At 58.9% G+C, this 24,997-nt stretch overlaps 1 protein-coding gene across 1 annotated transcript in view; it reads left to right on the top strand.

Moving 5' to 3' along the window:
• The window catches only part of UNC13A (unc-13 homolog A), a gene marked incomplete at both ends in the record, with an annotated part of 34,362 nt that extends 10,917 nt beyond the window's left edge, over nt 1-23,445 (top strand). The window contains 33 exons of the mRNA XM_080359153.1: nt 1,056-1,149; nt 2,188-2,237; nt 3,383-3,479; nt 4,743-4,814; nt 5,122-5,341; nt 5,585-5,812; nt 6,063-6,204; nt 6,588-6,757; nt 7,212-7,327; nt 7,431-7,594; nt 7,854-8,016; nt 9,999-10,067; nt 10,203-10,292; nt 10,457-10,591; nt 10,923-11,056; nt 11,240-11,325; nt 11,577-11,703; nt 11,791-11,887; nt 12,032-12,175; nt 12,698-12,781; nt 13,049-13,126; nt 13,401-13,489; nt 13,645-13,797; nt 13,948-14,071; nt 17,318-17,356; nt 18,431-18,460; nt 19,665-19,721; nt 19,917-19,997; nt 20,120-20,267; nt 20,931-20,987; nt 22,501-22,593; nt 22,670-22,829; nt 23,157-23,445. Coding sequence (XP_080215279.1) covers nt 1,056-1,149; nt 2,188-2,237; nt 3,383-3,479; nt 4,743-4,814; nt 5,122-5,341; nt 5,585-5,812; nt 6,063-6,204; nt 6,588-6,757; nt 7,212-7,327; nt 7,431-7,594; nt 7,854-8,016; nt 9,999-10,067; nt 10,203-10,292; nt 10,457-10,591; nt 10,923-11,056; nt 11,240-11,325; nt 11,577-11,703; nt 11,791-11,887; nt 12,032-12,175; nt 12,698-12,781; nt 13,049-13,126; nt 13,401-13,489; nt 13,645-13,797; nt 13,948-14,071; nt 17,318-17,356; nt 18,431-18,460; nt 19,665-19,721; nt 19,917-19,997; nt 20,120-20,267; nt 20,931-20,987; nt 22,501-22,593; nt 22,670-22,829; nt 23,157-23,445 — 3,880 coding nt within the window. The remainder of the gene's footprint in view (nt 1-1,055; nt 1,150-2,187; nt 2,238-3,382; nt 3,480-4,742; nt 4,815-5,121; nt 5,342-5,584; nt 5,813-6,062; nt 6,205-6,587; nt 6,758-7,211; nt 7,328-7,430; nt 7,595-7,853; nt 8,017-9,998; nt 10,068-10,202; nt 10,293-10,456; nt 10,592-10,922; nt 11,057-11,239; nt 11,326-11,576; nt 11,704-11,790; nt 11,888-12,031; nt 12,176-12,697; nt 12,782-13,048; nt 13,127-13,400; nt 13,490-13,644; nt 13,798-13,947; nt 14,072-17,317; nt 17,357-18,430; nt 18,461-19,664; nt 19,722-19,916; nt 19,998-20,119; nt 20,268-20,930; nt 20,988-22,500; nt 22,594-22,669; nt 22,830-23,156) is intronic.
• Nucleotides 23,446-24,997: the final 1,552 nt, after the last annotated feature.

The following is a 24,997-nucleotide window of genomic DNA, read 5'->3' as shown; positions in this document are numbered from 1 at the left end:
GGTACAGCATGTGGATAATTCATATATCAGTCTCTGCCTTTAATTATTGCACACGTCAATTTATTCCATGGTTCGGTGAGCACCACCACTCTGCACAGAGAGAAGTGTGATGGGCTTTTTTGGTCTTTTGTTTAGTTTAAATTATATACCAGAGCTGGGGATTTTCTAATTTAACAGAATGTGTAATGAGCTTTTTTAAAAAAAATACATATTTAGGCCCAAGGGTTTCATGTCTGCCCGCAGTGCCTGTTCTCTACGCAGGGGGCTTGGGTGGCCCTGTGCTGGGCACTGGGGACCACAAATTAGCACTGTGAAATGCAGGTTAAGGCTGAGGACCCCCAGAATAGCCCTGAGAACCCCAGATTAGCACTGAGGACCATGTATTAGCACAGGCAAGGCCCCCCAGGGCTGGTTTGGGGAGGTCTGTCGTCTAAGTTCTCCACAGGCTCATTCCACCCCGGTTCTGGGCACCCGTCTCCAGTGTCACATCACACCAGGCTCTCCAGGAGGCTGTGATGTTTGGATGATGTTTTTTCTTTGCCTTTGTGTCTCGATTTTGCAAGAGAGGAGAAGAAAACCCACAACCATCGTGTCCAGGTTGACAGGTCCCCCTGGGCTTGGAGCCACTGGGGTGCTGGGAGCTCTTAAGCCCAGGAGGTCCCAGTGTGGTGGACAGTGGCTGGAGGACATGCTGTGGAGATGAGGGCTGAAGGACATTTCATCCACGTGCTTGTGTCACCAGCAGTCCCCTGACCCTTTGCTCCTGAAGGGATCCCTCTGTATTGCTTGGGTGCCCAGGGCAGAGCCTCACAAAGCGGGGTGAACTTCTGGCTTGTCCCCATTGCTCTGCCTTGACCGTGCTGCCCTTTGCAGCAGGACTCGCTGCCTTTATAGAGTCCTTCCTGATAGGAAGAGGGGCTTTTTGCCATGGCCACACTGGTTCAAGGCCCATCAGGATCCCTAAATCTCAGCCTCAGTCCTGCCGGGGGTGTGGGGGCTGGCTCCCCCCTCCCCAGTGCCATGCTGGGAGGTGAGCAAAGTGTGTGTGCTTGCAGGGAGCAGGCGGAGGCGGAGGTGCAGGACCCCAAAGCACGAGCCAAAGCCAACTGGCTGAGAGTCTTCAACAAGGTCTGCCTGCAGCTGCAGGAGGTGAGCAACCCCGTGCCCGTCCCAGGGCTGCTGGGCGGGGGCACGGCCCCTTCCCACGCCCCAGCAGTTTCCAGACACGTCTGCTCCCCAGTCCCACAGACACCCCACTCCCTGAGGGCAGTGGGGACCTGGGGGGCCCCAACAGTGGTGGCCCTGCAAGCCCATTTGTGTCAGGTGGGACCCCCACAAGGGGCAGGGAGTGCTGAGGACCCTCTCCCTGTGTGTGCTGCATGCGGTGTGCTGGTGCGTGCCTCTCCCCCCTCTCCCTGTACTGTGCTGACAATTTTTTGTTCTGTTTTTAGACTCCATCCTCCATATTTTCTTTTTGTTTTGGCTCTGGATTCACCCCCTGGGGCTTCGATCCCCCGCCCCACTGCTTCTTTTCAGTTGTCCACCACCATGACCCTTGTGCCTGCGTCTCCCCTTCCTCCAGGGAAGGGGTGTAGCCTGCCCGCAGGTAAGCATGTCCAACGGAACGACCCCGCAACGTGTGTGCCTTCCCTGTGGGGGTGTGTGCAGGGACTGACCCACGAGGGAAGTATCTTTCCTCCCTCTCCCCCAGAATGATCTCCTCCCTGCAAAGGAGGTGGCACCGCGGGGTGGTCCCTGCACACACCCCATCCCCAGTGTGCTCTGGCTTTTCCCTGCGCTTCTCTCCGCTTGGATGTGGGTCCATGTGGACCTGATGAACCTTTCAAATGACGCTTCTCCAGTCCCCCAAACCCTGAGTTTTTGCACAGTGCATCCATCCCCACCGCTACACCAGCCCAGGCCCCTCTGCTGAAGCCTTTTCACTGCTTGCCCATCTCAGCCTCTTGAAAACACTTCCTTCCCAGTGCAAGCCCTTTGCTGCAAAGAACCCCATCATTTTAGGAATGTGCTTTTCTCCACCCACCCTGTAAACTCTTTACATCCTTCCTCAGTGCTGTGGGTGCTGGCTGGGTGCTCAGCTGCCAGCAGCACCAAGCCCCGGGGACGGCTGCCACGTGTGCCAGGGACTCAGTGCTGCCCCCGTAACTGCTGCCCTGTGTCTTGTAGGCCCGCGGGGAAGGTGACGGAGAAGCTAAGTCGCTCTGGTTCAAAGGCGGGTGAGTATGTTGGGAAGCTGGTGCTTTCTGCCTCCCTGGGATCTCACAGGTTGCTCCCCGCTTCTCATCGGGATGTGAATAATGACATTATGGGGGGGTTCTGACATGGGGAAGTGTTGCTGAGATGTGGACATGCGGGGGCCAGATTTTGGGGTTGAATGCTGGTTGCTCAGTGCTTTTGGAGGAGCCAGCAGAGATGCCACCACTCCATGTCCCCGAGAGCCAAAGGAGGAGACTGAGGAGGTGAGTGGGCTGGGATGGGACTGAGCGGGGGTGGCAGCTCCCACTTCTTTCCTGCCATCTGTGGCTGGAATGGTGCCATGGGGAACCTCGAACCTCTCACCCCGGCGGGGTGGGGATCTCGCCCTTCCTCTGACCCAGGCAGAACCTGGCGGGTTTCCTTGGGAGCCCACCAGCTCACCCCGGGGTTTCCTTGTGTGCAGGGCTGGAGGCTGCAAAGCAGCATTTCTGCCTGAGCTGTGCTGCCTCTGTTTCTTTTGCAGCAGAATGGCTCAGTGCTCACCTTTGGTGTCCCAGAGGGAAACCTCAGCTCTGCTGTTCCATGCTGCAAAGCCAAAGCCAACTAAGCCAAACGGGCTATTTTTTTCCTGTGTTTCACTGTCACAGCACTGAAGCCAAACATCTTCATGTGGGGAAAACCATGGTTTTCAAACAGAATCCTCTTCCCCCATAGTTTTTAGTCCAGTGATCTCTGCCCTGGCCAGGGTGGTGGTGGGGATGTGGGTCCCATGGGTGGGTCCCAGGCCATCTGGGCATTGCTGTGCAGTCCTGTCTGCCAGGTCCTGAGTGAACATGGGGCAATAGGGGCAATAGGAGTGGACCCCTTCCCCGCTGACTCTCGTCTCTCTTGCAGGCCTGGTGGTGGGCTGATTATTATAGACAGCATGCCGGACATACGCAAGCGAAAACCCATCCCCCTAGTTAGTGATTTGGTGAGGTTTCTCCTAACGCCTTGTAACACGCAGCTGCCGGCTTCGCTCCCGCTGCCGCCCCTGGACTGTGCCACCCGCCCGCCCTGGTTGGCGCTTGCCGGTTGCCCGCGCCCTGCTCCCCAACTGCCTCTAACATGGCTTATGTTTTGTGTTCTCTTTTCTGTGGCCTGGCTTGGCCATCCCTGGCTCCAGGGGGGCGGCAGTAAGGTTTCTGCGCTGCATTAACAGCATGCCCGACATTAAGCCTGGACGCAAATCTCTCCCTCTAGTCAGCGATCTGGTGAGCGCGGTACGAGGGGTTAAAGAGAGAGCACCCTTGGGTGCTGCTGCCCAGCTTCCTCCAGCTCTGCTGGCATGGGGTGGGGGTGTCCCAGGCTGTTTTGGGGTTCCCTTGGCCCTTGATCTTGCAGTGTGGAGCTGTGAGGATGGCACAGCTGGGCTCTCCGCATCCAAGAGTGCTTCTGTTTAACGGAGTTCCAGGGCCCTGTCCCTACACCAAGCATCAGCTCAAGGCTTCCCAGGGCTGCATCTGGTTTCCCATTTTCTTACCGGTGCTGCATCCCTGGTCCCTCCCTGTCCCACCTGCTGCAGGCTCCCTGCAGCTCTGTTGCTGGGCAGATGGAGAGGGGTAGCACTGGCTTTTCTGAGCTGCACAGAGCCCGTGCCCCTGTCCCCACCATTGTCATGCTGCGTCACTACAGCCACTACCCCATGCTGGGGTCCAGTCCAGCCCCCGGATTCTAATATATGGGGCCACTCTGTTGTCACATCCCTAGTGACAAAGAGACAGCAATTTTGGAAACCAGACACCCTTTGAACCCAGAATTATGTGCCCTTCTCCTCCATCCCCTCACTTTACCCCTTGCCACCTCCAATATTCCCTCCCCAGGGTTCCTGAATCCCCCTGCCCCCCCACTGCTGCCCTCACCCCAATGTCCTCTACCCCCCAGTCCTCTCGGGCAGCCGCTGATGCTTCTGCACTGTGCTGAGTTGGTGCTGGGGTTTTGGGTGGCGGGTGGTGACGGGGTGGGCAGGGTGTGGGGGTCCGTCACTGCTGGGTTTGGCAGGCTGCAGCCAGTGCTGTGGCTTGGGGTGGGAAACCCCCTGGTGCTGAATGAGGGGTTCGTGTTGCCCCGATTCCCACTCATTCTGACAGGGAAGGGTCCAGGACTTGCTCTGCCATGAGGTGGCTTGCACTAACAGCCTTTTATTCCCCCCCTCGCCGGTCCTGGCTGCCCACAGGCAATGGTAAGTGACCTCCACCTTGGTCTCCCCATGGTGTCAGACACACGTCGGGAGGCTCTGCCCTGTTGGGACTGAACTGGGAATGCCACGGGCTACTGAACTGGTTCCAGTCCCACTGCACAGTGGGGTGGCACTCTGCAGTGCTGCTGACACTTTGCTGTCCCCGCTGCCAGCCCATGCAGCCAGCACCCACCTCTGCCTGGGTGAGGTCCATCTCAGGTGTTTTATGGCCACTGAGACCCCAAAGGAGTGTGGGAGGGACACCCTGTGCTCTGCTAGATCTGTGAATTGTGTTTCTTACCCACAGTCCCTGGTCCAGTCCAGGAAAGCGGGAATCACGTCTGCGCTGGCCTCGAGCACCTTGAACAATGAGGAGCTGGTAGGTGCTGGGGTTGTCTGGGGTGCGGGGCTGTCATGCTTGGAGGGCTGAGCCCCAGCCGGCCAGGCCAGCAACAGAGTTGTGGGGTCTGTGCCACCCCAGAATCTTCCTCTGGCAAGGCCAAAGCAGCCAGAATATTCACGGCTGCACCTGGGGGTGGCATTTGTCCTCTTCCCTGCTTGTCTGCACCCAGTGGTGACATCGCATGTGGCCCAGCACCTGTGGCTGGGGTCCCCACACCTGCTGCACAGTTTAGCTACCGTATGTTGCCTGGGCTTTTCTCCCCCTCTCTTCTGTCCTTGCACAGAAAAACCATGTTTACAAGAAGACCCTGCAAGCCTTAGTGTATCCCATCTCCTGCACAACACCCCACAACTTTGAGGTGTGGACGGCCACCACTCCCACCTACTGCTACGAGTGCGAGGGGCTGCTCTGGGGCATCGCCCGGCAGGGCATGCGCTGCGCCGAGTGCGGCGTCAAGTGTCATGAGAAGTGCCAGGACCTGCTCAACGCCGACTGCCTGCAGAGTAAGGGGCTGTTGCCTGCATCCTCATCCCTTCTCCCTTTGGGGAGGTGGGAGGGAGCAGCCCAGGGAGAGCTGGACTGTCGCCTTGTGCATGGGGACATGGTGAACAGGAAGATCTGTCCTGGGCAGGGTGTAGATTCCACCAGGTTTGAATTCATTCACACATGGTGGACATAGAGCGCTCTCAGCTCTCTCCTGGATGCCACTTGCCTCGCTTATCTCACCCATGGTTGTCCTCTCCCAGGGGCGGCAGAGAAGAGCTCCAAGCACGGAGCGGAGGACCGTACTCAGAATATCATCATGGTGCTCAAGGACCGCATGAAGATCCGGGAGCGCAACAAGCCGGAGATATTTGAGCTGATCCAGGAGGTGTTTGGGGTCACCAAGACCACGCACACACAGCAAATGAAGGCAGTGAAGCAGAGTGTCCTGGATGGCACCTCCAAATGGTCAGCCAAGATCAGCATCACTGGTAGGCACTGGTTGCAGCTGGCACCATGTGCCATGTGGGACCACGGGGCTGTCCCCTTGCACAGGGATGCTGTGTGCTCCAACCCCCCTCCTGCCCCTCATTCTGCAAAGTGGCTTCAACCCCTGGGAACACAAGGTGCCTGTTGTGGGGATCTTGCTGTGGCTGTGGCACTGACTCCTCTCTCTGTTCTCTCCACTATGTGCCACACACGTCTCGTGTGGATGGGCGTTTGTGCTGTGCTGTGCTGCAGTCGTTTGTGCCCAGGGCCTGCAAGCAAAGGATAAGACGGGTTCCAGTGACCCGTATGTCACTGTCCAGGTTGGGAAAACAAAGAAAAGGACTAAAACTATCTATGGCAATCTCAACCCGGTCTGGGAGGAGAATTTCCATTTGTAAGTTGACCCCTGTCCCCCTGCCTGGCCACTCACAGTCATGCTGGGCTGTGCTGGCTGTTAGAACATCCCTGGGGCGTAGTGGGCAGTCAGCTGGGGCTTCATCCTGCCGCAGCCGAGGGTGGAGGGTGGCTGCGGTGAGTGCTGGTTTTGTGCCGTGGAGGGTTTGGCTCCCGGCAATGAAGGCTGATCCAGGCTGTGTTGGCGCTGCCTGGGGCCAGTGCAGAGCCCTGCGGAGCCCAGGGGGGAGGGTTGGTGCCTCACATCCAATCTCTTCTCCAGTTTCTTCCCAGTGCTGGGGTGGTCCCTCTTGTTTAGGGAAACAAGAGAGGCCAGAAACCTTTTCCTGCTCATCCTGGGGCTTGTCCCTTCTCGTCTCCCAGCGAGTGCCATAACTCCTCCGACCGCATCAAGGTCCGTGTCTGGGATGAAGATGATGACATCAAGTCCCGTGTCAAGCAGCGATTCAAGAGGGAGTCCGACGATTTCCTGGGCCAGACGATCATCGAGGTCCGGACCCTGAGTGGGGAGATGGACGTCTGGTACAACCTCGGTAACTGGCTGCCCCAGCACCACCTGCTTGGGCTGGGAGTCCCGGCGCTGCTCTCTGGGGGGATGTGCTGCTAGACGTGGCATGAAGGCTATTTCAGCATATTAGTATAGGGTCTGCTGTTAAAAACATTTAATCCTGAAAGGCATTGGGATCGAGTGTTTTCCCAGGGTCATTCTCAAAACCCTTTGCCCAGGAGGTCCGGAGCACCAGCCCTCTGCAGAGGTGAAACTGAGGCACAGAGAAGCCACTTCTCTGTAGTGTCTGGAGATATGGCCAAATCCCCCTCTGCAGTGCGTTGTGCCCTGGCCTGGCTGCACTCAGCTCTGGATGTCCCCTGGCCCTGGCCCCAAGAGCCCTGCCCTGCTGGAGCGCTCTGCCCCTCTTTGGAGCCAGGAGTGAGCAGAGTTCCTCCCAGGAAGCCTCACATCTTGTCCCCCTCCTTGTGCCCCTACAGACAAGCGGACAGACAAGTCAGCCGTGTCAGGAGCCATCCGGCTGCACATCAGTGTGGAGATCAAAGGCGAGGAGAAGGTGGCTCCCTACCACGTCCAGTACACCTGCCTGCACGAGGTGAGCAGCCCAGGCAGGTGCGAGGGGCATGGCTCCAACCCCAGCGATGCCACTGTGCCACTGCTGGCGCTGGGGACCTGATGTGACTTATTTGTACCTCCAGAACCTGTTCCACTTTGTGACGGATTTGCAAAACAATGGGGTGGTGAAGATCCCCGATGCCAAGGGGGACGATGCCTGGAAGGTGTACTTTGACGAGACAGCACAGGAGATTGTGGATGAGTTTGCCATGCGCTACGGGGTAGAGTCCATCTACCAGGCCATGACGTGAGTCTCTCGTGCTCCACCCTGCTCAAAGGGGTTGTGCCAGCCCTGGGTTGTGGGGATCACTGTTGGCATCTTCCTCCCCTGCCACTGTTCGCACCCATCTCCCTGCCATGGGTGCAGACATCTCCCTTAGCTCACCAGCACCCACGCATCCATCCCTCTCTCCCCCTCTCCATGCGTGCATCCCAAACGCCGCGCCCCTTCCTACAGTCAAGCCCTTCGGTGGCCCCATGCCCTCACCTTCCACCTCCTTCTGCAGGCATTTTGCCTGCCTTTCCTCCAAATACATGTGCCCAGGCGTGCCGGCAGTGATGAGTACCCTGCTAGCCAACATCAACGCCTACTATGCCCACACCACAGCTTCTGCCAATGTCTCGGCCTCTGACCGCTTTGCTGCTTCCAATTTCGGGGTAAGTCCGATGGTGCGTAAACACTCCTTCCTTCTTCTCTCTCTTCTCTTGGGAGGGGGTGGGGGGCTTGGGGCACAAAAAGGGCCGTGCAAAACACTCCGCTCCAAACCAAAGCAGGCGGCAGGTGGGTCAGCCCCTGCTTGCCCTGAAATTCATCCTGCTCCCATTTTGCAGAAGGAAAAGAGCCACCACGTTCCTGGGAGAAGGTCTAAAATTGCTACCCAGATTATGCGGGTAGAACCGCGACTGGAGCCCAAGAGGGCTGGGATGTTTGGCGGCAGCGTGGCAGGAGGGGGAATCCTTGCTGGCAAAATCACAAGCAGGTGGCAAGGAGCCATCCCTGCAGCTCACCAGGAGTTTTGCACAGCCCTGAGTGCTTTGGGCGCACTCTGGGACCACTGCAAACTCGCCTGGCTGTGCCAGCACCCATGGGTGCCTGCTGGGTGCCTTGCATGCAGCAAGTGTGGCGAGTTTGTGCCGGGGCTGGGTGCGCCCTTGGGGATGTGGGTGAAGTGGGACTGAGCTCTCATCCCGTCTCCCCCTGTGTTATCCCGGAGGCAGCTGGTTATTGCTCTGGATGCACATGGGTCGAGCCAGGATCAGTGCCCAGCTCGGGGTCAGGCCAAGTGCTGGGTAGCCAGGGATGCAGCCAAGGCCAAGTGTAGCTTCGAGCAGTGGCTGCTTTGGCTCAACTCCCAGGTCTTGTTGCAGGGGGCAGCTAGAGCCAAGCGAGCTGTGCATCCCGTCATGTAGGAGGAGGAAACTGTACAAGAAAAAAACCACCTTTCTCTAACATGGAGGGTTTTAAAAACTTCTTTCTTTCTCTTTTTTTAGAGAGCCTAAGGTTGGGTCCTAAAGTGCCCGGCCGTGTCGCTTTAACCCCGTCGTGTCCAGTTTTAAAGCGCTGCAGCCGTTCGGTGGCGGGGACGCACGGTCTCGGCCCAGAGCTTGGCTTTGCCGTCTCTGGCGGGCGAGCGCGCCGAAGGTTTGCGGTTGCCAGTGCAGGCTGCGGCCTTGGCCGAGCAGTGGCCAGGCGGGTGGGGGACTCGCTGCCCCCTCCCATCCCCTTGTCCTCCCCACCCAGGACTTGGGAAGCTGCTCTGGGCTCTCCGGAGCCCTATGGGGCAGCCCTGATACTGTGGAGGGAACTCAGGTTTCTCGTGGGAGGCCCATGAGGTTGTCCAACGCTCCCCCTGGCAGAGGTGCAGAGTGAAATACTTTCTGACAGAGTTTTGGGGCAGCCTGGTTGCTTTGCCCTCATCTCGGACACCTGATCCACAGCCCAGTGTGGGATTTGCATTCTCCTGCCCGTGAGCTGAGCTGAACTGAATTAAAGCCACTTGGCCCCAGTGGAGACCGTAAACCTAGAGCAGTTCTCTGCCTGTATCCCTCGATGCAGCCCAGTTGGGCAAGCGAGGAGCCCATGGAGGGATCCGACTCCTGGGGCCATCCTGGCCTTGTCTTGAAGCAGCTTGGCCCTGAAGATGGGCAACCACTGCAAGAGCCCAGCTGCCCTTTCCCTGCCCTTTTTCCTGAGCTCATCGAAAGGTTCAGTCTAAGGGCCACGCAGCCCAGGGCACAATCCTTCACACCCTCTCCCTGCTCCTGCCCTGAGTCCTGGCTCGGAGGTGTTCAAGTGGACAGGGCAGATAGAGCAGCCCGTCCCCACTGAAGCACTGACTGCCAGAGAATACACGGTGTTCCCTCTCGATCCTGTACCATGCCTGGCATGACTTCTGTGCCCTGGTAGCTGTTGATGGCTCCCTGAGAGTCCCAGCGGACAGCGAGGACACGCTCTTCTCCGCAGGCATCCCGTACCCGCCCACAGGGCACTGATGGAGGAAGGAGGGAAAGAAGGACAGCGGGAAGGAGAGGGATGAGCTGGGTGCAGTGTGTGAGCCAGGCTGTGGGCCGAGAGAGCCGGGGCAGTGGGGAGGGGGGTGGTCCCTGCCGCCTCTCCCCCATTTACCTGGCTCTGGGGCATTTCTCCACAGAAGGAGCGGTTCGTCAAACTCCTTGACCAGCTGCACAACTCGCTGCGGATTGACCTGTCCATGTACCGGGTAAGGTTACTGCTGCGCCTCAGTTTCCCTACCTGTCTAGTATGATCTGAAACAAGAGGTGGCTGTTTTCTCCCCCTCCACTTGTCCCTGTGAGATTTTTGTGTGCAACTCTGCTTGTTTCTTCCTCTTTGGCAGAACAACTTCCCTGCCAGCAGTCCCGAGAGGCTGCAGGATCTCAAGTCCACGGTGGATTTGCTGACCAGCATCACCTTCTTTCGGATGAAGGTATTGCTGGGGCCCCATTCTCCCTGTCCCTCCAGTTCAGAGCCTGACCCTTGCTGGCCCTGATTCTTTGCAAGGTTGGGGTCGCGCTGGTGCTGCGGTAGCTCCAGGCCGCTGGCTGGGGCTGCGGGGCTGCCTCCAGCGCTGCTCCCTCCCTGCACACCCAGGTCCAGGAGCTGCAGAGCCCCCCACGAGCCAGCCAGGTGGTGAAGGACTGTGTGAAAGCCTGCCTCAACTCTACCTATGAGTACATCTTCAACAACTGTCATGAGCTGTACAGTCGCGAGTACCAGACAGACCCGGTGCGTGGGGAGCTGGGAGGCATTGGGATGCCAGGTGCTGCAGAGGGAACTCGCTGCCCCTGGCTGACCTTCCCCATCTCTTGCCCTTCTCCTTCGTGCAATGCTCCTGGTCCCTCTCCAGAGCACTCAGCCCCATGCAGAATGAACCCCAAGACTTGAGCAGGGTTTAAGCCCTGCTGCTGTGGGGTTGGGACTGGGGCCAGACAAGGGGGGCTGTGTAGGAGCCTCCAGGGTGTTCCCAGAGCCCTCCTGCCTCCTCGTTAGCCCCACCACAAAATCAAGCCCCGTGGGTGGGATGACCGGAGCCTCCACTGTGTCCCCATCACTCCAGACTAAGAAAGGCGAGGTGCCCCCCGAGGAGCAGGGCCCCAGCATCAAAAACCTGGACTTCTGGTCCAAGCTCATCACCCTGATAGTCTCCATTATCGAGGAGGACAAGAATTCCTACACACCCTGCCTGAACCAGTGAGTAGGTGCTGGGGAAGGGAACCCTGCTTTGCACCCAGGGGGATGCTTTAGTCCTTTGGAAGTGGGTTGTAACATCTGTTCTACAGATGGGAAAACTGAGGCAGGTGGGAGGTGTTGGGGGGACATATCTCCAAGCGGAGAGCTGGTCCACCCCGTTTCTGTGCTTTCCTCCCTTCCAAGGTTCCCCCAGGAACTGAATGTAGGGAAGATCAGCGCTGAGGTGATGTGGAACCTCTTTGCTCAGGACATGAAGTACGCGATGGAGGGTGAGTCCACCCCCACCGCCCAAGCTAAGTGGGGAACCAGGCAGGACCCGCACTCTGCTCCCACCTTGTCTGTTCCCTGGGCAAACCCATTTTACACCCCCATCAACACAATGCCTGGCTTAAATCCCACACAAGAAGCACTTCCATCTTCACCCCATTACCCTGGCATCCCCAGAGCTGCCCTTGGGGCGGCTGCCCCCCAGGTTTGGGGCTTGAAGCAACACCCTGGTGCGCTTACCTTCCCTGTGCAGAGCATGACAAGCACCGGCTGTGCAAGAGCGCGGACTACATGAACCTGCACTTCAAGGTGAAGTGGCTGTACAATGAGTATGTCACGGAGCTGCCCTCCTTCAAGAGCCACGTGCCCGAGTACCCTGCGTGAGTGCAGCCCTTGAGGGGGCCATGGGTGGGGTCCTTGTGCCCCGGGGGCTGGCTGGCCTCACCGGGGATGGGCCTCTCTTCCAGCTGGTTTGAGCCCTTTGTTATCCAGTGGCTGGATGAGAACGAAGAGGTGTCGCGGGATTTCCTGCATGGAGCACTGGAGCGGGACAAAAAGGATGGGGTATGAACAGGGCTGTCAGTGTGCGTAGGAGCCACAGCCAGGAGTTGGCTTGGGGTTTGTTCCTTGATGCCCAGTGTGTCCCCATTGGGACCAAAACCTCCCTTCCCTGCCTTCTGCTGACACTGTATGTCCCCCGCCCCACAGTTCCAGCAGACGTCAGAGCATGCTCTCTTCTCCTGCTCCGTGGTGGATGTCTTCTCCCAGCTCAACCAGAGCTTTGAGATCATCAAGAAGCTTGAGTGCCCTGACCCCCAGATTGTTGGGCACTACATGCGAAGGTTTGCTAAGGTGGGCAGCTGCCAGGGCGGGGGCCACTGGGCCAGCAGCACCCCTGGGAACACAGTCCCAGCCCTGGCCTGGGACTCCTGGGCTCTCTGCCACCTCCCATCCAGCTACAGGCAGTGGCATAGGGTACAGATTGCACCACCTCTAACAGCAATGCTCAAGTGAACATGCTGCCAAAAGACCCTATAGCTCTCCCAGCTTTGCTAGCACAGAAGATTAGCTAATTAATGAGTTAATTGGTTAATTAATCTTGATTAATTAAATGCCACTGGCTTGCTGCAGTATGGAGGGAGTTATATGCAGGCTTGATGGCTGATGCTTTTTCAGTGGTGCTGCCTGTGGAGATCAGGTGTGCTGGATCTGGCTGCTGTGCCCATGCAGCTCCTGTTGCATCTGTGGGGCCAGAGGGTTTAGAGGTCCCAGGGTGTACTCATGCATTGTGTTGTTTCACTGCTATGGGACTCATGGTCTCCTTTCTCCTCTTTACTGCTCTCCGGGTGGCTCCCATCTCTCATCTGGCTGCAGACCATCAGCAATGTGCTACTCCAGTATGCTGAGATCATCTCCAAGGATTTTGCCTCGTACTGCTCCAAGGAGAAGGAGAAAGTGGTGATGTATCTCCCCTCTGCTTGCCACCTGCCTGGGGCTGCCAGGCAGCACTGTTCCCATATGGTGACCTCAGCTCCAGAGCTGGTCCCCATGATGCAGATCATGTCCTTGGTCTATGATGACAGCCCCTGAAATGCTGCCAAGGAGACCCCTGTGCCAGGCTGTTATTGTGTCCCCCAGTGCAGGGTGGGAGGGACCTGGGGTGGTGGGTAGCCATTGCAGCCACATCTGTTGGTGCTGACCCACCTCTCCATCCCACCCCTCCAGCCCTGCATCCTTATGAACAACATCCAGCAGCTCCGCGTCCAGCTTGAGAAGATGTTTGAAGCCATGGGTGGGAAGGAGGTTCGTATTGGGGTTCTCCAGGAGGGAGTCCTGTGGAGGGGCTGGATCAGTCCCTTCTTCCCCAGAGGCAACACCTTCCCTGGCTCTGCAGTGGTGGGAGTAGACCCTGGTTTCTCACTCCTAAATGGGCTTGTCCTGTCTCACCCCCTGGCACCCTGCTCTCCTACCATGTCAGATGACAGGGGTGCTTCACCCTGCCCAGGGCTGCATTTGGGGTGCAGAGGCCTCCCCAAGGGCTGGACCAGGCACCTGATGGCTTCTCCTGTCTCTCCAGCTGGACACAGAAGCCAGTGATATCCTCAAGGAACTGCAGGTGAAACTCAACAATGTCCTGGATGAGCTGAGCCGAGTTTTTGCCACCAGGTACACCTGGGCAAGAGGGCACAGGTGGGGGGCCAGGGAGACGTTTGGGGGTCCAGGAGCTGCAGCTGGGGCCAGGCTGGGGGCTCTGCTTAGGCAAGTGAGTCCTGGTCACGGCTGTGGGGGATGCTGAGCTGCCTGGGTGTTATGGTCCACAGTTTCCAACCACACATTGAGGAGTGTGTGAAGCAGATGGGTGACATCCTGGGCCAGGTGAAAGGCACTGGCAATGTCCCTGCCAGCACCTGCAGTAGCGTTGCACAGGATGCTGACAACGTCCTGCAGCCCATCATGGACCTCCTGGACAGCAAGTGAGTGTGGGAGGCAGTGGGGACAACCACCCTCCCCAATGCCCTTGACCTGTCCTGGGAGCGTGGGGGACCTGCAGGGTTAGGGTGGCAGGGCAAGGGATGGCATGGGGGTGCTGTGCTAGGACCTTCAGCCCTGTCCCCTCTCTGCAGCCTGACGCTCTTTGCCAAGATCTGTGAGAAGACGGTGCTGAAGCGGGTGCTGAAGGAGCTCTGGAAGCTGGTGATGAACACAATGGAGAAGACCATTGTCCTGCCCCCACTCACTGATCAGACGGTGAGTGACAGGGAGGGGGACTGTGGACAGGGGGCCCTGGAGCTGAGATGCAGATGGCTGATTTGGGCCAGTGTGGGACATCGTTGGCCAGGTGCCTCCACTGGCTGCTGAGGGGGTGTGGACTTCAGCAGGCCACCCCAGACCTGCCCCCAGCTCATGGCGAGGGCTAGGATGGAGAAGAGAAAGGTCATTCTTGACCCAGGTGCCCAATGCAGCCCGGTCCCTGTGCCAAGAGGTGAATCAGGAGGCTCTCGGAGTGCAAGAGGCCACCACGCGTCAGCTTTGCTGTGAGGCTAGGGTTCCTTGAGGAGCAGGGACTGGGGTGATGTGGGGATGGGGGGCATGTCCCTGTAGCAGGGCTGAACTCTTCCTCGCTAAGGGGCTGAACAGGCTCTAAGGGAGCAGAACAAAGCCCAGGGAATGGTCCCTCCTCAGAAGGAGTTTGCCTACAGGCTTTGAGGCTCTGTATCGCAGTGCTGTGTGTCTGTACCCCAAAACTTTCCAGGGCAGCTGGTCCCTTGAGGTTGGGCAGGGAAGAGTGACACCAAGGGCTCTGAGCCAGCCACACACCTGTCTCTGTCACTGTCAGTGGCTTTAATCACTGTCACAAAGCTGGTTTCAGGCTCTTGCTTGGAGTTCCTGGAGCCATTGGCTGCTGTGTCACTTTTCTGGGGCTATGGGGCTTCTTGTACTGTGGCAGTAAGGGACAGTGCATTGGTGACTCGTCAGACCTCAGTGGTGCCACCTCACTGGGACCTTGTCACAGCCCTGTGTTGCTCCCAGCCAGGCTCATACACCCTTGGCCAAAGGTGGCCAAATCCAGCAGGACTGCTGGCACCACTGGGTTCCAGTTGCCACTCCAGTCCCTCTCTCTGTCCCTTTGCGGCCATGTGTGGCTATGCCATGTTCTGGAGGCAGCGGGCCCTGTGCTGAGGGCAGAGGAGGTGGTGTGGACATGTTGGATCTGTCAGGTGATTTTCCTGAGGGGAGGCAGCCCTGGAGGGGGCTGTCCTGGGCTGGTCCCTGGGACAGTCCCCTCGTGGCTCTGGGCTGCAGCCGGGGGGTGGCTGGGCACGCTGGTGACGTGGGAGCTGTGTGTCAGAGCCGAATGTCGAGTGGAGTCTGCCAGCTCCCTGGAGCCCAGTCCCCCTGGGGCAGAGCCCCCCGTTACCTTATGGAAAGATGGGGCCGCTTCAGGGCTGTAGAGACCTGTGGCGCTGGTGGCAGGGTGTTGACACTGAGTACTGTGGCACATCAGATGGGGGACAACTCTGCTGTCTCTCCTGGCTGGTGGAGGGGTGATACCCAGCCATGGGGCAGCTGGGGCTCGGGAGGATGGAGGATGGGACCGACACTCATGTCATGGTTGTTCTCTCCAATTGCTCTGCTCACCCTCTCAATGGCAGATGATTGTAAGTACGGCAGCTCCCTGTCTGTCTGTCTGTCCGCTGTGTGTCGGTCCTGGCCTCGCCAGTTTTTGTCTTGTGTGGCTGCCCGTGCCCTGCCCACACCCTCCTCCAGCTCCCAACTTGGTCCATCTCTGTGGTCCCCATCCTTGTGCTGCCTGCTTGGTGGGCACTTGCTCATGGCCCCAGCTGGGTTTCCCGGGGGGGTGTGGAAAGGTCCTGGACAGGTTCACAGTGCCTGGATGTGGGGAGATGCAAGGGTCAGTGATGGGGTGGGAGGGGACGGTGATGGGGCAGTGCCATGTAATCAGGGACAGCCAAACCCAGGCTAATCCCATCTTCTTGCTCTGCGCTGAGAGTGAGAGGCCACTGGAGACAGGAGCAGAGGGAATGGCATGTGCCGGGCAGTCAGGGCTACTCTTCCCAACCCCTTGTGCCTCAGTTTCCCCTTGAGGCCCTGGCTGAGGTGGGGCTCTGTAGAGAGCAGCATCTTGCTGGGACATGAGGGTTCCTGGCTCAGCAATGGGGCAGGTTGTCGGCACGATTTGTGAGACTTTTTTCCCAGGTCAGGATATGGCCCTGGGAGCCCAAACTCCTGAGTTCCCTTCTCAGCATTGCTGCTGGGTCCTTGCATGGCTTTGACTGATCAGTTTCCTTTTGTTGTCTTCTGCTCAGTTGGTGGCCATGGGCTTATGTTCCATGGGGCAAGAGAAGGGTCACATCTACCCCCAATCCTGCCCCCACCCCTGCTTTGACCGTGGGCACCTTTGTGAGGAGGAGCAGTGTTGTGGGCACTGGTGGCTGGGTGCTGGATGCCAGTCCCTGCAGGGACAAATGCCCATCCCATGTCCCCCAACACCTTTTGTTTCCAACAGCAGCATTTGGAAAGACCCTGGGGTCAACATTGGGCTGAGCCTCCCCTCAGACCTCATAGGGACTGTATGTCCCAGCCTTGCTGAGGCTGCTGGGTGGCTGGGGTGGTGGTCAGCCCTATGGGATACAAGGTCTTTTGGTTCATCCATCACCCTGTGCCTCAGTTCCTTCTAGGGCAAGAAACCCTCCTGGCAGCCTGCTTGGCCCTAACAGTGCTGCCTGTCCCTTCTGCAGGCTTCTCTGCCAGCTGACCCCTGCTAACCTCTCCTGATTCAGATGTGCCCCAGCCCCACCGAGATGCTGGTTAAGAACCCCCCATGTGGCACTGCTGCCCCATTTTACACTGTTTCTTTTGCCACTGCTGAGGCCTGTGTCAGTGCAGGGTTGTCACTGAGCCCAGCACTGCGTGGACCAGAACTCTGTGTGCAAACCCCAAGTACAGTTGCCCCTTCTCCGCTCCATCCCCAGGGCTGTGAGCATCTTCCAGAGCTGGAGGAGAATGTGGTGATACCCAAGGCTGCCCACACAGTTCCTTCTGGCTTCTATATCCCAGTGGGAAAGAGTCCCCCATGGGGTCAGCATCCCTGTAGCCCAGCAGGGACCAGCTACCCATAAGCCCAGAATCTCAGTGAGGGGACCAGTTCCCCATCAGTGCAATATCCTGCATTCCAGTGGAGACCAGTTGGCCCAGCACTCCAAAGACACCAGTTCCTCACTGACCCAGCAACCCTCTGGGGTCCAGTTCCCCACTAACCCAGGATCCCAGTGGGGACCAGTCCCCTATAGGCCCACAGGCCAACAGGGACCAGTTCCTCATTGGCTCTGGCTGTACTTTAGGAGTTCAGTGATGTCCTTGTTGCCAGCCTGCAGCCACCCCATGGGCCCAGACTTGTCCTTGCATCCCCCCATGTCCCACCCCATGCTGCCCCCTCACCCACTCACTCAACCTCTGACATTGCTTCTACAGGGCACGCTCTTGAGAAAACATGGCAAGGGGACAGAGAAGGTAAATAGCTGTGGGTTCTGTGTGTGTCATCACCCTGTGGCCACACTTGTGGCCCCACACCTGCCTACTGTGAAGGTCCAGGCCTGTCCGTGCTTCCTCTGTCGTGCTGTCTGGATGTGCCGTTGCCTGCGTGGCGTGTTGTTGTGTTAGGTGTGCCGTGTTGTCCAGGACGTGCTGCCTGTGTGCAGGATGGGGGCAGGGACCGGTTCCTGTGTGTCGCCCGGGGTAGGGAGCAGGTGTCATGTCGTGTTTGGTTCCCATGGGTGTGTATGTGGGGTGTTAGCCATCTCCGGACAGGTATGGGGGATGCTGCCCCACGGTGCCCAGCACCCCTTCAGGTGCCTGGCTGGGACAGTGTGGAGACAGGGCACCCAAGCATGGGAGATCCTGGGCACAGACCTGTCCCACCGTTGCGGGCTCAGGAAGAGGTGACCCCCAGCATGCTGAGCCATGCTGGGGCTGTGCGGGGCACACTGAGGGCCATGGGGCTGCTGAGACCCTCTGGAACTCTGAGCCTGCTTCCCCCTGATTCTTGGGGGGCCTTAGCAAGGCTCACTGAGCCCCAAAACTTGCCAAAAGGGCTTTCTCCAGGCACATGGGCTCTGGGTGCTCCCCACTGCCAGGTCCAGCAGAGCCTTCCAGGCTGCCCACTCTCAAACCCCAGCTTTCTGGAAAGGACACGCCAGCATCGACTGGGCAATGCCTGCGGCTCTGCTGGCTCTCCACTCCTCTCGCAGGGGACACAGGGTCCTGTTCCATTTACCTGACAGTGCTGGGTGAGCTGCTTTCCTCCATCTGCTGCTACTTTCCCAGCCCCAAACAAGGAGGGGAGCAAGCCTGCCCTCGTTTGGGAAGAGGCCTGGCACAATCATCACAGGTTCACCAGCAAGTGCACAGGGCTGAGCCTTTGCAGGTGTGAACTGGTGCCAAACCAGTGGCACCAGCAGAGAACTGGGCACAGCTGGAGGAGAGTACAGGGCCAGAGCCCCCATGGCTGGGGGATGTGGGGGTCCTGGGCCCACGGCTGGCTGCTGCTGGGGCCACCAGTAACTGTCCCTTGCTGTTCTCTTCCAGAGCAGGGTGAAGCTGCCCAGTCACACTGAAGTAAGAACATGGCTCTTCTGCTCCCCATTTGGCTCTGGTTCCTTCTCTCGCACCCTCCTCGTCCCATGTGCTGTGGGGTGGTCCCAGCTTAGTGCAGTGACCCATCATGCTCTATCTGGGTGACACTGGTGTCCCCATCTCCCAGCCTATTCACTGGTGGGGGTAGACAGGGACAGCAAGTGAAGGATTAGTGGGACAGAACTCGGGGGGAGCACAACGGATTAATGGGGGGTACAAAAATGAGGGCACGGTGGGGGAAAGGTCCCTGCAGAAGGTAATGATCAGTGGGATAGATGCTGGGGTTTCTCATTGTCAGGAAGGACTGAAGCTACTGGTACTGGGAGAGGGAAGGAGGTGGGAATCACTGGCTCTGCCCCACTGGGCCTCAGTTTACCCAGTTGCATGTTGCACCCTGGAGGGCTTGAGAAGGGAAACTTGCACTCAGACTGGTAAGCGGATGCCAGACCAGGGAGGGGAGCAGGATCTGCCTGTGTCATGGGGCTGCATCTCCGGGAGCTGTAGGATGGCTTCATGGCCCCTGCCCATGGGGGTGGCAGGGCACAGAGCAGGTGAGGGTGGTCAGGGTCTCCCTGCTGTGTTCACTGGGGCTGTAAGGGACCAAGAACCTCCCTGGATCTGGGCAGGAGTCTGTGTGGCAGGGAGGTGTTTGACTTGGCTGCCAGCGCTGTGGAGTACAAGGAGGACCACGCCACATCCTTCCCATGCTCACTGTCCCCCTGTACTTGCTCTCTGCTCCCCCTGCCCAATGTCATATGATTGTCCATGTGGTGCGGTTGATGTGCTGTTTTGGGCTCTGTTGGATGCAGAAGCAGATGCTTGGGCACCACAGAGAAGAGGATGGGATCCTTATGTCAAGCCGCTTGTGCTGAGCAGGGTGTGAGGTACCTGATGCCAGGGTGATGTCCTATGCTGGGGTGCCCAAGCCCCCAGCCACACACCTTCGCTGAGAACTTGGAGGCCAGATAGGGGCTGCAGCAGCCCTCTGCACCTGCATCACTGTGCCTGGCATGGCTGGTGGCCCCTGGGGGTCTCTGAGGAGGACCCCTCTGCTCCCTGGAGCGTGGGGGTGCTGGGGGAGCCCATGGAGCCACAGAAAACTCCTGGCACCCTGTGCCCAGCCTGACCGTGGCAAACCCAGCCTGGCCACTCACCAGAGCTGTTCCTGTCTCTTTGGTCTCCGCAGGGCACGCAGATGATTTTCAATGCAGCCAAGGAGCTGGGGCAGCTCTCCAAGCTGAAGGTGAGGGCTGGGAGGCTGGAGATGGGAAGGCTGGAGGAGGCAGGTGGTCTGAGCTCCTCTCTGTGCAAGGGTGGGGGGCACTTTGCACACTGGCATTGGTGCTGTGGTAGGGACCCCACCAGTGCTTGTTTGCTGGCACTGGGTGAGGGAGGTGGGGCCCAGTCCCATGCTGAGAGCAGAATTTGTGCTATGCAGGACCACATGGTGCGGGAGGAAGCCAAGAGCCTGACCCCAAAGCAATGTGCAGTGGTGGAGCTGGCGCTGGACACCATCAAGGTAAGGGCACCCTGGGGTACAAAGAGGTGCCCCTCAGGGCTCTAGCCCCCAGGCACAGACGTGGGAGGGCACTGAGCTCCAACAGAGCTGCTGAGAATGCAGTGGCTGTCTCCCCGCTCCAGCAATACTTTCATGCCGGCGGCGTGGGGCTAAAGAAGACGTTCCTGGAGAAGAGCCCTGACCTGCAGTCGCTGCGCTATGCTCTGTCCCTCTACACCCAGGCCACTGACCTCCTCATCAAAACATTTGTGCAGACCCAGGCTTCACAGGGTAGGATGCGCTGCCCTGGACCCCCACCTAGACCCCTGTCCCCACACATGGGCTCATCTGCCCCATGGCCAGGGCCCCACCCTGCCTCCGTCCTGGTGGGGTTGGGGATCCCAGCCAGGGTCACAGAGGGGTGGGAGGGGTGGGTCTGAAGGGAAGGGCTTTTTGCTCCCATGGTTTGCAGGTGAAGAGGGGCCATGGGTGCTCAGCGGCAACCTGGCACCCCCAAGTTCCCCACCAGCAAGAAGAGGGTGACGGTCATGGGCCATCACATAGTGCCCCTGCCAGGCTTGTCTGTGTCCTTGGGAAGTGGGATGTGCTTTTGCTGTCTGTGCACCTCCTGCAAGGGACGTATGTCCTGTTTGTGCCTCCTGTGCCAGCCATGTTGGGGGTGTGGGGTTGGGTATGGTGGGTGCCAGCACCCCTGGGTCTCTCTGTCCTGGCCTCAGGACCCCTGGGCTCAGAGCTGGGTGGTGCCTGGCACTCCCGTGTTGCTGCAGTGTTGTCCGGATGCTCGGTCATCCATCTGTCTGCGAGATCTGATCTTTCTTTCTCTCTCTTTGTTTTTCCTCCCCTTTCACTGTTCCTGTTCCCTGTTGTCTCCTTCCTCCTCTCTTCATCTACTCTGTGCCGTGTCTCTGTCTCTTTCTCTCTCCTTCCCACTAGTTCATGGTGGGAAAGGCATTAGGTTTACCCTTAGTGAAGAAATTTATCCTGAGAAGGGTACGTGTGCTGCTTGCCCGCCCCGCACCTGCCTGCTGCCGCCAGCCTGGGCTAGTAACAGTCCTGGCAGTGCGGGCCAGGGTGGCCAGAAGCCCTGTCCCAGCACTCCTGGCCTTGGGGACCCCTGGTGTGGGCAGAGCTGGAGCTCTCTGCCCACAGACTCACACTCCCAGGGCTGCTTTGGGCTGAACTGGGAGGAACTGTGCTCAGCCATACTGATCGCCCCTGAGACTGGGGCAGAGGTCCATGCCCCATGGAAATAGGGGTGCCTGCCTTCCCTTGCAAGCTCTGGGCACCCCACGTTGTTCCCAGTGCCACTTCCTGGGTGTGGGCACCTCTCACAACCTCCTTACAAGCTGGGGAGCTTTCCTTTTGGCACATGTGGCCCCAAGGGAGGGCATGGCAGTGTCCCCCTACCATCCACCCTGCTGCCAGAAGGACCATTACTAGCCTTGCTCCGGTGAGCTCTGTCCACCTGCTGAGGGATGTGAGGGATGAGCCCAGCTCCAAGGTCCCTGCTTGGCCTCCATTGCACCCTGCCAGAAGGGCCAGGACTGCACTCCGCGCTTGGCCTTCTGTACCCAGACCCAACCCCTCACCCGCCATCGCCTCCATTTCGGCTCAGCATGCGGCGCTGCCCGGGTGGTGGGTCCCTGGGGGAATGGGGTTCCGGGGGTGGGATGGAGCATGAAGGTGGATGAAGAGGAGAGGGGAGCTGTGCCATCACCAGCCTCCCCCCAGCCCGGCGCCATCGTGCTGGGCCTGTGCAGTGACACAGGGGCATGTGTCCTCCTTTGCACTGTTTCTACTCTGGGAGCTTTCTGCTGAGCTTGGTTTGATCTCCTTGGCCATCTCTGACCCACAGAGCCTGTCTCTCTGCCTTGCACCCCTTCCTTCACCTATGGGTGCATGCACAGCTTTTCCAGGGATGAGGGGAGGTGGTGGGCTGGGCTCTTGGTTTTTGGTCTCTTGGGCTCCCCAAACTCAAGGACCCCAGGGCGTGATGTGGTCTGTGAGCTGGAAGGAATTCAAGAGGGGGCAGGTGAGCCCCAAGCCCCTGGCGGGGCCATGGCTGCCCTGTGGCACGAGGGCCAGAGCAGGTGCCAATGCCCTTTGCCACACACCAAGTACTGACACCCCCCTCCCTGTGCCCACAGTAGAGGCAATTGGGCCCCTGTGCCCCTGCCTCATCCCACCCAGGCACTTGAGCCCCTGCCTGGGCGAGGGAGGCTCGCTGGGGTGGGATGACAAAGAGCCAGCCTGGTGCTGGGGATGTCCTGCCGTAGCCCAGCCCAGCCTGGTGCCAGGCTCAGCCATCCTTGACAGCTGCTGCACCCATGCTGCTGTCCCCAGAACTCTTTGGCAGAGACCTCGCTGGGCCAAATCCTACTGCCCCCCACCTCCCACCCTGTGGTGGGTGACCTGCCTCCTCCAGTGGGGTTGGTGGTGGGCAGAGGACATCAGGGACACGGCAGGGAACAGGCTCTGATGTCTCCTGCATTTGCCCACACAGGCTCTGGTGTGGATGACCCTGTTGGGGAGGTGTCCATCCACGTGGAGCTCTTCACCCACCCCGGCACGGGAGAACACAAAGTCACTGTCAAAGGTGGGTTCTGCAGCTGGGATGCCATGGTTGGGCAGGTGGCAATGCCCCATGAACCTCACTTGCCCTGTCCTTGCAGTGGTGGCTGCAAATGATCTCAAGTGGCAGACATCGGGCATCTTCCGGCCCTTCATTGAGGTCAATATCATCGGGCCCCACCTCAGTGACAAGAAGAGGAAATTCGCCACCAAATCCAAAAACAACAGCTGGGCCCCCAAGTACAATGAGAGTTTCCAGTTGTGAGTAGCACCATGGGGATGGGGTTGTGGGGCTGAGCTGGGAGCTGTGTCCCCACAATGTGGGGACCCTCTCCTCCTGGTGTCAGACAGTGAGTTTCTGTGTCCCCCAGGGGATGTTTTAGATGTTTTTTGCATTGGTAAAAGCAGGAGTTGTTGAAACAAACCACACACCAACACTCCCCCCCCACCCCAAACCCGAAGATGCTGCTTTAAAGTGTTTTAGGGGCAGTGGGGAGGTGGCAGTCATACAGGGTGCTGACACGGAGCCAGGGCCCTGGGAGTGTGACCCTCCTTTTCCAACACTGCCTGTCCCTTGGGCCCCCACAGCACGCTGGGGACGGAGACGGGCCCTGAGTGCTACGAGCTGCAGGTGTGCGTGAAGGATTACTGCTTCGCCCGGGAGGACCGGACGGTGGGCATTGCTGTCCTGCAGCTCCGCGATATCCTGCAGCGACCCGGCTGCGCCTGCTGGCTGCCCCTGGGCCGCCGAATCCACATGGATGACACCGGCCTCACCGTCCTCCGCATCCTTTCGCAACGCAACAATGATGAGGTGGCCAAGGAGTTCGTCAAGCTCAAGTCGGACACACGCTCAGCTGAGGAGGGCAGTAATTAAAACCCTCTCACCCCCCAGCCCTCTCCCCCCTGCTCTTGGCCCCTTTTCTAAAGCAGGTTCCAGCCATGTACAAGCCATAAGAGCAGCCACAAGAGGAGTCTCCTTCTTGGCCCTGGTGTGGGTGAGGGGGTAATGTGGCTGCAGTGACAGACCCACTGCTGTCCCTCCCTTGGCCAGACTGGCTGGGTGACAGCAGTGCAGAGCACAGCCATTCCCCCATCCCACCCCAACGAGAAGGTGCTGGGGCTGGTGGGGCTGCAGGGAAGGGCTGGACCCCAGACTGGGTGATGGGACAGATCTTCGCAGCCTGTCTGAGATGGAAGACCCCCAGTGGCCCATCCCCGACCCTACCCTGTCCTAGCCAGTCCCAAGCTCCATGGAGCGACACAAGGAAAGGGCTGAGGGCAGGGAGAGTGGTGTTTCAACCCGGGGGTGTTGGTGAGCAGCTGGCACAGCATGATGGCCCTTTGTCCCCATTTCTTGAGTGTTACCTGGCACCGTGAGGGACAGGGAGGCTCCTCCCTGCTGAACACCCTGTACATATGTAAATAGCTGTACATACATGGGGCAGCTGGACCATGCGGCTGTGTCCTGCACCTGGAAGGGCTATTGGGGCTGCTGGCTTGGGGGGCACAGCCTCTGCATGCCCCACACAGGGTCCCCTCCCTGGCTGGCAGCAGCGTCACTGGGGCCGGGAGTGGCAGGGAGCAGCCCCCGGCCCATATCCTGTCTTCCCTGCCTTGCTGCCACAATGAGCTGCTCCACTGCTGTCCCCAGGGTGCCAGGACTTGGGGACGAGGGCTGATGGCACTAGAGCAGAGGGACCTGTCTCCCTTTGTTCTGGCCAGTGGGGACCAGCTATCCCTGTGCAGTGCAGCAGCGCTCATGGGACCTCCTTGGCACAAGCAAGACCCTTCCCACCCCCCAACCCAGAGGCCCCTCCACCCCAGTTTCCCATTAACTACCATTTCTGCGTGATCTGTGGTGTGCGTGTCTTGTGCGAGTGTCCGGGAGGCCAGGGTGTGCGGTGTCGGGGATGACCACCCCAGCTGGCCAGCATGCCCAAGAACCGGGGAAGACAGAGGCCTGATGACCCCACAAATCAATATACCTCTCTCAGCCCCCTCCCCATCCCAAAGCAGGGTACCCTAACAGGCCCCCATGGTCCTTTCTCCATAGGGTTTGCCTGGGACCAAAGGGTTTAGCTTTCCTCTCCTTTCTGTTCAATGTTTACACCCCTTTTCTAACCACTGTTCCTGCACGGCCAGGCTGGGGCTCAGCCGACTGTGGTGCCCCTGCCTCTGTGCCCCCTCCCCAAACTGTCCTCTTTGGCATGTGATTGAACTGACCAATTCTGCTCCTGTAGCACATGTGTCACCGATGCCTGTGTGTCTGTACAACCCCCGTGCGGCACTGCCGGTGGTGGCTACCATGGATGCATGACAGTGAGATGTTTTGCACTATTTTGAATTTTTTGGGCTCTGTAAAAATATTTTATTATAACAGACATTAAAAAGCACACCCTTCGTTATGGCTACTGTGGCAGTATGAG

Source organism: Nesoenas mayeri, assembly GCF_963082525.1.
Source record: "Nesoenas mayeri genome assembly, chromosome: 25".
Classification (NCBI taxonomy): Eukaryota; Metazoa; Chordata; class Aves; order Columbiformes; family Columbidae; genus Nesoenas; species Nesoenas mayeri.
The sequence above is the reverse complement of the archived record's forward strand: the minus strand, read 5'-3'. Positions and strand labels throughout refer to the sequence as shown.